This window comes from Lolium rigidum, chromosome 6, assembly GCF_022539505.1.
Source record: "Lolium rigidum isolate FL_2022 chromosome 6, APGP_CSIRO_Lrig_0.1, whole genome shotgun sequence".
In the NCBI taxonomy this organism is placed as follows: domain Eukaryota; kingdom Viridiplantae; phylum Streptophyta; class Magnoliopsida; order Poales; family Poaceae; genus Lolium; species Lolium rigidum.
The window spans coordinates 280,731,343-280,742,658 of NC_061513.1; the positions used below are offsets into that span (position 1 = coordinate 280,731,343).

An 11,316-nucleotide genomic window follows, 5' to 3' on the forward strand; every position below is an offset into this window, starting at 1 on the left:
CAGGTATAGTGGGAGGTGCTTGCAAAATTGAACACGCGCTTGTCTTTTAACACTTGTGTTTATTCTACGATGGAGGTGCTAATTTAAGCATTTGTCTAGAAAGATAGGAACGGTTCTGGAAATTGGTATATTTTTTAAAACACCTCTATTAAGCACCTTGCATTGACCATGGTCTAATTGGAGGACATGCACTCGTCTCTCTAGACTTCTAGAGTGGTTTATTAACACATAACGTGCGGGGTCAACTAGTTCGTATAAAATCAATGACGGGTTATACTATTTCGCCGTTGTCTTGTTTTCATGCGGTCCGTCCTATAACTGAATCTTGAGAAATGACAGTAGTGGTACTAAAAAACACAGCGACCGGTACCAGCATCATATATTGAGCACCGCGTCTGCACCATGGCTACCGTCGTTTGTGTAATGCTGAGAAGCAAAGAATAACTGCGTCCAACATATTACCATCACCAACTGAAGAATTAAGTGTTTACATCTACAACAAGTTAAAAACTCTAGGATCATATACTAGTACAATGATATTCATCTTACTAACTGTTCATACTTGACAAATAGTACAGTTCTAAGTTGCAAGAGCTTCAATTGGTACTCCGGTTATTAAGCCAAGCATGACACTCATGAATTTGGGTAGATAACTTCTACCATGACACTCATGAGTTTCGAGTTTGGACAGATAGCTTCTACCATTACAGACAACAAGCTAGATAACTAAACATTTTCTTCCAAACTCAACCTACTTACTTCAGTCCGTGGTGATTAAAGAGCATACAACTACTTGCTGAGATTAGTTGCAAGGAACCCATATGTGTGACCCAGATTTCCCTGTCCACCATTACTTGCTGAGAGATCTCTATGGCGCCAGTCTGTCAACACGGATGTGTAAGGTGAGTTCACCTGATGAGCTATCAGCGAGTTCAGGGGGAACCAGCAGGAAGAACTTGCCCAACTGAACTCCACCCACCAGCGAGCTGCTTGACACAAGAGGATCCTTCTGGAACACAAGCCTCCCTTCGGCTTTTCCACCAGCAACAACCTGAGCGGCCGATATGTTGCATGAATAGCTCGGTTCAGATTCATGAGGCCGGACACAGACCATGGTGATAGCGCTGCCAATTTCCGTCAGAGTATTGGTCAGGAGGAACATGGTTTGGTCTTCCCCGACGAGGAGCGTGAACCGGTGGTCACGAGCAACGGATATCTTCAGTGGTTTGTTGTAGCTGAAGTTGGTCGGCGACCAGCCGTGCGCTGTGACGAAGTGGTCCAGAAGACAACATGTTCCCCCTCTGAAATCACAGTCATTCTCTGGGCAGTAGCATGGAGCATGTGTACATTCAGTTTCATGCTTCTCTTTCTCGTGGTAGATGATGGACTCATTGCAGCCATATGTCTGGTTTGAGCATGGCACTTTGATGGCGTCGATGACTTGCTCGAGTTCGACGCAACGGCAGTAGCTAGTATTTTTGCGACACACATCACAAAAAATGCCCAATCCTAAAACAGACCCAACCTCGCGGAGCTTTTCCATGCACACAGAACACAAGACATGTCCAGCCTCGCACTGAAGAAATACAAGAATATTAGTATAATGTTTGGCAGCAACAAAGAACCAATAATAAACTCAAGAAACACACAGTAATGAATAGAGTGTGACGCAAGCAGAAACATAAGGATATCGATCATATATTGCATCGTAAGAGATCAGCCAACCTAGACTTTCATTTGTACACACTAGATTGAAAATAGAATGTTACACTGCTGTGTATTGGAAAACTATATTCATATTTTGAGACACCAACAGTTAAGATTCTACATAATAAAACAGCAGGTAAACTGGCATTGAAACACTACACACTAGATTGAAAACTCAGTGCTATCTGCATTCAGCTTTGGGATACCAAGAAGTAAGATCCTAGAAGCTGCCGATTTAGTAATGTAGGAAGAACACCAGGAGTTGAGCAAGCATAATTAAGTTTCAGAGAAAATGCAGGCAACTTTACCTCCTGAATGCTATCATATGTGCAAAACTAACATTTCAGTACTACCCGCAACAGTGTGGAATGCCTGCCCTCAGTCCTTTCATCAGTTCATAATAGAAGGATGTCAATCATCTAGTGCTTTATAAGAGATTAAATGACCTAATTTTAAAAAAAACTGACCAACCTAAAATTTCACTAACTACTAGACTGAAAACAGGCTGCTAGCAGTTGAGTAATGCAAAATTACTTTAGGTTTGGAGACATAAACAGTTAAGATCCTAATTGCATTTGACTACTACCCACTAAATTGGAAACTGGGTCCTAATTGCATTCAGATTTGACACAGCAACAGGTAAGATCCTACAAGGTGCCAATTTAGTAATCCTAGCAAGAACAACAGCAGCCGAGCAAGTATAATCAAATTTCAGAGAAACTGGCAGGCAACTTTACCTCCTGACTTCTGTCTATATGCAATATGTGTTAAATTAGCGTTTCAGTCCTACCCACCAGATTGGAAATCAGGTACTAACCGCTACATTCAGTTTTCACACACACACACAGTAAAGATTCTACAAAAGGGGCATTTGGTCATCCTAGCAACAAGAGCAGCAGCCAAACAGGTAAGTTTCAGAGAACTGTTAAATTGTTGATCCACTGAAATATCATATAAATTTCAGAGGAAACGGCAGGAAATTTTCACCTTGCCGAAGTGCATTATGTGCTACAGAGCTAAAACCACTATCAGGGAGAAAGGTTGCTCATTTTATCCTAACATCAATCAGAAAAAATTTCTAGGGAGTACATCGATCTACTCTCGGTAGGAAGAAGCAACAGAGGCATTCATCCACGAACAGAGAAAAAAACATTAATCGCACTGACAGTGACCAAATGCGGTGGGTGACTGGCAAGTGGCAACCGATGATTACCTTGAAGACGGGTGGCTTGAGGGGCTCGAGGCAGATCCTGCAGCGGAGGAGCTCGGACTGTATCTTGACGAATATCTCGCCATCCGACCTGCCCCCTTCCGCCGCCACCCCGTCCGGCTCCGGCCCCGCTCCATGGTCCTTCTCCGTCTTGATCCTCTTGCTCGCTACTTCTTCCGCCATGGGAGAGCTGCTCTTGGTGCCGGTGGGACGCGGTACTGACGGAAGCCTCGGAGCAGACGAAGAAGGGAAGGGAGGTGGTTCTGCGGGAAGGAGGGAAGAGAAGGAGTGTCCAAGGTGACAGGCGGTAAATGCACATGTGCCTGCCTGTCTAAATGTCAGCTGTGACTGTGAGAAAGAAAGACGAACGAGGCTCGTGAAGAAACGCATTTCGTGTGCACGAACTCCTCGTATCATTTTGTTCAGAAGTCGCTCGTGCATGTACAGTACAAAATAAAACATTTATGATCTGCAGCATGCATATTGAAAGAAATAACCTAGCAATGTTTGAAAGAAATTGGCAACCTTCCACATTCATCATTTTGGGCCACCTACCTACCTCGTTGGCTTGGCTAGTTGACAGATAAATCTACTCCCTCCGTTCTCAAATTAGTAAACGTTTAGCTTGAAACTTCGTTTACGTACTATCTTTCCAATGCATTTTAAAGTAGTAAAAATTATTTCTCACATCGCACAGAAATCAAACCCAAATATTCAGAACATGTCCTCTTTGTTTTCTACATACACTTCCTCAAAATAGGCTTTCGTCCCGCTTTATAAATAAAGCAACAACTATACAAGAGTTCACACACAAGAAAAGTGTTGGGGCAGCAGCAAAAACATACCCAACAGAAAAGAGAAAGAGATACAACTCAAAGATTGCACAGACGACGGCGACTAGTGACTAAGCGAGACACCAGCCCTCCATCGTGCCACCTCTAAACTTGCCGATGCAGGGGAGGTGATATCTGGTCGCGCCACCGCTGTCCGTGCGTGGAGGAGAGTGAGAAGGAGAGGGAACCGCCGCTGTCTACCGCCGCCCTATGTAGGTACTGCTGGCGGGCCGAGGAGTAGGAGAGAGACAATGTTTTTTTGTTTTTTTATATTTTTTGTTAAAAAATATGAGGAATCAAATAGGTTTATTTAGAAATATCAAAATATAAAAATAGAAAATAGGTTTATTTAGAAACATCAAAGATTCATATCAAAGATTATTTAGAAAATAGAAAGTTGGATACTTAAAAATATTATTTTGTACTTTATCATTTCTGTACTTTAATTTCTTATTTGTACTTAGAGAAATAGAGAAATAGAAATAGAGAAAGAAATATGATTTGTGCCACCAAAGAGAAATAGAAATAGAGAAATAGACCCCTCTTTTATATATTGCACCTTTACTTCACTTCATGCACCCAGGATTTACCCAACCCCTTTAATATGGAAATGCTAGTTGTTTTAGATGTACATGATGTACTTGTTAATTGGCAATAATATATCTTTTATATTAGTTAAGCTATGGACTACGGCGGCAGAGACGATGAAGAAGAAATGTTCAAGATTATACAAGAGAGTGAAGCACATGACGATAGCGGAGATGACTGTGGAGCTGAAGACGGCTCACAATTTCTAAACGATGCCGGTGAGGGAATGGAGCTAGAAGCAAGAGACGAAGGGCAAACAAGCAATGTTGGAGCCTTAACAAAATCCAGTGAGATATATTAAGCATCTAGTGATTACTAGATATATGCATTAATTGATTTGAATATATATTAACAATTTTTTGTTCTTTTAACCCTCCGCATCGAGTCAATCTTCTAAAAAGAAATGAGGCCCGGCCAAAGGGATGGCCAAGGATGCACATCTAACGACATGTTGTCGATTAAAGAGGGAATTAAAGGGCATGTACATCACAAATCTCACAGACGCTTAAGGAGTTGAAGTCGCGAGCATAGATTCTATCATTTTGTATGCCTTTGGAAGCGTCGGGCTCCTCTTCATCGTCGCCGCGAAGAAAGAAGCTGGGATCGACTTGCAAACTGCCAAAGGAATTTATTCCTAGCCCCACTAAGTTAACACCTGCACTGTACATGCACTAAATGGCAAAGGTTTGCATTAATCTTTATACTATTTAAAAGAAATATGGTGTTCGGATCCGCATATCTTTAAAGATACTTTTCTAAGGAAAGAGGACAACAATCTCAAATTCTTGAAGAGCCTGAGGACTTCTATGGTACCAAAATATTAGGTTACGGAAATGTGCAATGCGGAGAAGGCAAAGGAAACGTGTATCCAACATGGCCAAGTGAAGATTATAGTGGTAAATCATATCTACAACAACTCCTGGATCAAATACTAGTTCCAATAATATTCATCTTACTAACTGATCATACCTGACAAACAGTATAATATTCAGTTGCAAGATATAGATCATCAATTGATACATTAAACAACCGGTAGATCTGAAGCTATTCTTCATTACCAAGAGCAGCCAGTCATTCATGACACTCATGAGTTTGGGGCTTGCAACAAAGCTACATAACTAAACAATTTTCTTCTGCAGTCATTCCTGGTGATGTTAGTTGCAAAGATGCCGACCCAGAATTCGCTGTGAACTTCTAGCTGAGATCCCTAAGCCGCAAGTCTGTCGACACGGATGTGTACGGTCAATTCGCCAGATGGGTTATCGGCGAGTTCTGGGGGAACCAGCAGGAAGAACTTGCCCAACTGAACTCCACCTGACAGCGAGCTGCTCGACACAAGTGGGTCCTTCTGGAACACAAGCCTCCCCTCAGCTTTTCCACCAACAACACTGTTAGCAGCAGAGATGTTGCATGAATAGTTTGGTCCAGATTCACAAGGCCTGACACAGACCATGGAGAGAGCATTGCCGATTCCCGCCAGAGTGTTGGTCAGGAGGAAAATGGACTGGTCTTCCCCGACAAGGAGGGTGAAACGGTGGTCATGAGGAATGGATACCTTCAGTGGCTTGTTGTAGCTGAAGTTGGTTGGCGACCATCCGTGCGCGGTGATGAAGTGCTCCAGAAGGCAACATACTGCCCCTCTGAAAGTGCAGTCAGTCTCTGGGCAGTGGCATGGAGCATGTGTGCATTGGCTTTCATGCTTCTCTTTCTCATGGTATCTGACGGACTCATTGCAGCCATATGTTTGGTTTGAGCATGGAACTTTGATGGCGTTGATGAATAGCTCTAGTTCGACACAACGGCGGTAACTCGTGGTTTTGCAACACAGATCACAAAAGATCTCTAACTTCAAAGCGTGCCCGTCCAGACGGAGCTTTTCTAGGCACGGAGAACACAAAACATGCCCAGCCTCACACTGAAGAAATATAAGAAAATTAGCATAACCTTCAGCAGCAATATATAATGGATAATAAAGTGGAGAAATAAAAGATTAGGAGAAACGCACAACAGTGTGCAATGCCTCTGCCTCTCCTCGGTCATTTTATCAGTTCATAACAACAGTATACAGGGTGCAATGCGAGCAGAAACAAAAGGATATCGATAACCTAGTACATTGTAAGAGATCAGCCGCCCTAGAATTTACTCCCCACTAGATTGAAAACAGGCTGCTGGTCAGTTGTGACATGGCAAATTGTATTCTTTTTTTTTTTGCGAGAAAAATTGTATTCAGTTTGGAAACAAACAGTTTAAGATCCGGGGTACATAGTAAGACAGCAGCTAAACTATTATTTGACTACTACCCACAAGATTCGAAACTGAGTCCTAATTGCTTTCAGCTTTGACCTTTGAGACACCAACAAGATCCTACACGATGCCAATTTAGTAATCCTCGGAAGAACTCCAGCAGCCAAGCTATTGATCAGACAACCCAAACTGCTGGGGCTGGATGTTTAATGAAGTATAATATGAGGGATTTGCCAATTCAGGTTCCCCAAAATTCAGTGGAATAATTGATCTCTCAGTGAATTGCTGGGATGTAGGGAAGGTATAGAGAGTGCAGTTAGGCTTGGACTTCGTAATGTCATACTCCAAACAGACTGCATGTCAGACAACGGGAATAATAGAAGGATTGTATTCATATTTTGAAAGAACTGAAGATGTTACGCAGCTCATTCCAGAGATTTAAGCTTCAATATATTAATGTTGATGCCAATCGTGGTGTTCATTAGTGTGCAAAACAAGATCTTAGCATAGACTAGTGTTTGCGCTTATGCAACTCCTGGCTTTTCTGATAGAAAATGTTCAATTATAATGGAATTTTTTGAATCGTAATAAAGAGTAAATTACTTCAAAAAGAAAACCACAACATGCGGTGAGCAGTCATAATTGAATTTCAGAGAAAATGGCAGGCAACTTACGCCATGATTGATGTCTATATGAAATACTCCCTCCGGTCGTAATAAATCGACGCGAGCTATGAATGACCTACGTATGTACGTTTGTCACGTCGATTAAAGGTGACCAGAGGGAGTATCTGCTAACGTAGCATTTCATTACAACCCACCAGATTGGAAACTGAGTCTTAACAATAAAGATCCTACAAAGGTCACTTAGTCATCGACTCATCGTAGCAAGAACAGCACAAGTAAATGGAACATTTCTTTGCTTCCTTGAAAAGCAAAAAAAATGAGCAACTGAAATTTATACCATCTAAATGATGATCCACTGGCATTCTTAAATTTCAATGAGAACAGCAGGAAGTTAAAACTTTGCATGCAGAAACTATGTGTTCTGCTGCTACTACCCAAGGAGAAAAGGTTCTTGTTTTTACTCCTAAAAAGTGTTTAAATGGATTTACTCTTGGGAAGAAGGAAGAACAAAGGCATCCATACATCCACAGAGAGTAAAGAGTAAGCGGGACAAGATTCAAGTGCCATAGGCACCGATAGACTGATCAGTGGTAAACTAGCATCTATGTACATAGTAAGATAGCTAAGATATAATTCCACTACCACCCACTGGACAGAAATTGGACACCATCAATTAAGATCCTACACAGCAAGAGACTGGCTTTTTTTTTCGAAATGGGGGAGCAAGAGACTAGCTAAACTAGCATTTCACCACTACCCAGTAGATTGCAAACTGAGTCCAAACTGCTACATTCAGCTTTCAACAGAGATCAGCCATTTGGTCATCCTAGCAATTAGGCTGCCAAAATGTTAATCCACAGACATACACATTTATAGTATGTATCAGCGTATCACAGCCTTACAGCTACTTTCAGGAAGAAAAGGTTATTATTTTTACTGCCAACACGATCAGAAAAAAATCTACTCCCTCCGTCCCTAAAGGATGTCTTAGATTTAGCGTCTAGATAAATCTAAGTTTAGACAAATCTAAGACATCCTTCGTGGGACGAAGGGAGTAAATTATATTCAGTCTTGAGACAGATCCTACATAGTACGAACCTAGCTAAACTAGCATTTGCGTACTACTCACTATATTGGAACTGAGTCGTAATTGCTTTAAGCTTTGAGACATTAACAAGTAAGACCTTACATGGTGCCAATATACAAAACCTAACAAGAACTCCAGCAGCCGAGAAATTGTTTTTAAATTTCAGAAGAAATGGCAGGCAAATTTTACTGCTGTCTATTTTCAATATGTGCTAAATTAGCATTTCATTTCTACCCACTAGATTGGAAACAGAGCCCTAACTGTTGCATTCAGTTTACACCAACCAACAATAGAGATCTTACATGGGGAACATTTGGTCATCTAGCAAGAACAGCAGTAGTCGAAAGTAAATGGAACCAAAAAAAAAAACCTTCTTTGAAAATCAAAACTGGAATAACTGCAATTTATGCCACCAAAATGTCAATCCACCGACATATCAGAGAAAACGGCAGTACATATTCAGTTTGCTGGCTCACGTACATTATGTTCTACAGCCTACAGCTCTAACAGAGAGAAAAGTTTTAGCTTTTACTCCCAACAACAATCAGAAAAAACAATTTGAATCCATCTAATCTTAGGAAGATGAACCGGCAGAGGCATTCAAGCACAGATACTAAAAGAGCAAATGCAGAAACAGGAATCGAATGCAGGCAGGCGGCTATGGACCGACGATTACCTTGAAGATGGGTGGCTTGAGGGGCTCGAGGCAGATCCTGCAGAGGAGGGCCTCGGAGCTTATCTTGATTGCTATCTCGCCATCCGGCCTCCCCTCTTCCGCCGCCGCCCCGTCTGGCCTCGCTCCAACCTCCGTCCCCGTCTTGATCCTCCTGCACACTGCTACTTCCGCCATGGTGAGCTGCTCTTGCTGCGGCGCGGGACTGGCGCCGGATGCCTCGAAGCAGACGAGGAGAGGGAGGGTGTGCCCTTGTGGGTGGGGAGGGAATGTGCAACCTGAGATTTTGCTGAGGGTGGTGCGCGTAAATGACCAGCAGTTCACCATGTGCCTATCTAACAGAGGGGCTAGTGTGAACCAAATCCCAGTTTATCGGTTGAATCCTAACTTTAAGTCACAGTTCCGCGTACTTCAGCGCAACCGAAAATCCCAAAATGCAACCTTTCTTTCACGGGGAAATATCGTCCCAGCTTCTGCATCCAAAGGATGCAGACGGCGGCTTTATTAGATTATTCACAACACCTTACAAGAGCAATATAAAAGATTAAACTCGAAGCCACCTCGCTAAACCTACAGAGGGATGAAGGGGTGACAATTTACCAACTCATATCATCCAAAAATCAAATGCCTTCCCAGGCCGCCCAACAGCAGATGAGAAGCACATCCAATTAAGCAGACTCTCAGCATACGCCACCGCACACACCATAGAAGTTGTTACCGCCGTCTTCCTCGACTCCATCTTCAAGAGAGATCATCGCATTGACCATGCCAGGCCTGCCATCGATGCCGCCACGGCGCCAGACGACTATACCATCCTACGTGTGTCCATCACACTGCATCCGTCCCGAGACACCACTGCACCATATCGTGGTGACTCAACGACGCCGACACAACAAAAGCACACCGCTCCACCTCAGCACCACCACCATTCGTTGTCTTCTCCAAAAAAACGATGCCCCCAACAGGGAGAACGGCGTTGTGCGCCGACATCGTCCGATCCGAGAGACCCGGGTCTAGAGTTTCCCCTCGAGCAGCCCAGGCGAAGAACGCAGACTGCAGAGACAATGCCTTCAACAAGGTAACGACGAAACGCGTCGCCATCATCCGCCATGATCGAAGTCCGGGCCGGCTTTCACCGGCAGCTGCTCCTCGCCATCGGGAGCTAGGCGCTGGATCGCAAGATCCGCCACTGCTAGCCACACAACTAGCCGATCTCCCCCGGCGAGAGAGAAGACCACCACCGCGGTGCCACGGTCAGCGGCACCTGACGCCTGCCACCTGTCACCAGGTCGACGCCGTCACCTCCATCGCCATCCAGGGCCATCGCCCTTGGTGCCGTGGTCCCAAACCTTGAGGAGGAGAGCACGAGATCTGCCCCCATCCGAGGCGAGGAAGGTGGAGAGGACCGCACCGCCCCCATCATCGCCAGGATCCGGGGCCACGCCGCCGCCTCCAACATCATCCCCCCCCCCCCGAGGAACGGAGGAGAGGCCGCGCCGCCATGTCCAGAGCCACGCCGCCATGTCCAGGGCTGGCACGTGTTCCTCAGCCGGGGTACCGTAGGAGCTTCCGCCGCCTCGCGCCGACACACTGAAGGGGATACATCTAAAAGTGCATGGAGCCCCCATGTGTGGTTTTGGTAATTAATGACAATCCCTATGGACTAATGTTTGCATTAAGTTATATTTGTAGGTGTTGTCCATAGGCAATGCTTGAACCATATGTTGGCTTCAAGGTTGCAATAAGAAGAAATTGATGAAGGATATCAAGTGTCAAGTATGTCTTGAAGATGAAGATGAAGTGAGCCCTCAAGTTACTTCAAGACATCAACATGATGAAGAATGAAGAAATGGAGTGCAAGTTCAAGATGAGCCAACTCGGAGAGATCATATGCTTGAATCTTGCCATCCATATGGTGATCATGGATATGTGAAGATGCGTCAAAAAAAAGCTCTCCCGTAGTGGAGTATTGGGGAGAGCTCTCCCATAGTGGAGTATGGGGGAGCATTTTGCATGTCTTCATCTAGCAAGCACAATCAAGAAAGGCGTTCCATCTTGTTGCGGTCAAGACAGTCATCATCAAGCTCAAGTGGAATGCGCAAGGTTAAGGTTTGCTCTTGATAGGGTTTCTTTCTCATCGGTCTCATGGTGTAGTTGGAGACCGGTTTATAGTTTAGTTGCCGTACTATCAACAGGGCTCTCGAGTGAGTAACTCGATCGTATCCTTCAGAGAGCTCAAACCTTTGCATTCTTGCATCATCTTTCTTGGTTGTTATTTGGATCTTATCCATGAGGTGATTTATAGCTTGTGGTTATTTCCATATCAAGCTCTAGTTCATCGAAAACGG

At 43.9% G+C, this 11,316-nt stretch overlaps 2 protein-coding genes across 2 annotated transcripts; both read right to left on the minus strand.

Moving 5' to 3' along the window:
* Positions 1 to 499: 499 nt before the first annotated feature.
* On the minus strand, positions 500 to 3,100 carry LOC124658809 (E3 ubiquitin-protein ligase SINA-like 10). Its single transcript, XM_047196828.1, has 2 exons — positions 2,921 to 3,100; positions 500 to 1,576 (listed from the first exon to the last, which is right to left on the minus strand). The coding sequence occupies exons 1-2, from the start codon at positions 3,098 to 3,100 to the stop codon at positions 869 to 871; spliced, it is 888 nt and encodes a 295-aa protein (XP_047052784.1). The 3' UTR covers positions 500 to 868.
* Positions 3,101 to 5,545: 2,445 nt separating this feature from the next.
* Positions 5,546 to 9,295, minus strand: LOC124664232 (E3 ubiquitin-protein ligase SINA-like 10). Its single transcript, XM_047201801.1, has 2 exons — positions 8,972 to 9,295; positions 5,546 to 6,253 (listed from the first exon to the last, which is right to left on the minus strand). The coding sequence occupies exons 1-2, from the start codon at positions 9,293 to 9,295 to the stop codon at positions 5,546 to 5,548; spliced, it is 1,032 nt and encodes a 343-aa protein (XP_047057757.1).
* Between the last annotated feature and the right edge of the window lie 2,021 nt (positions 9,296 to 11,316).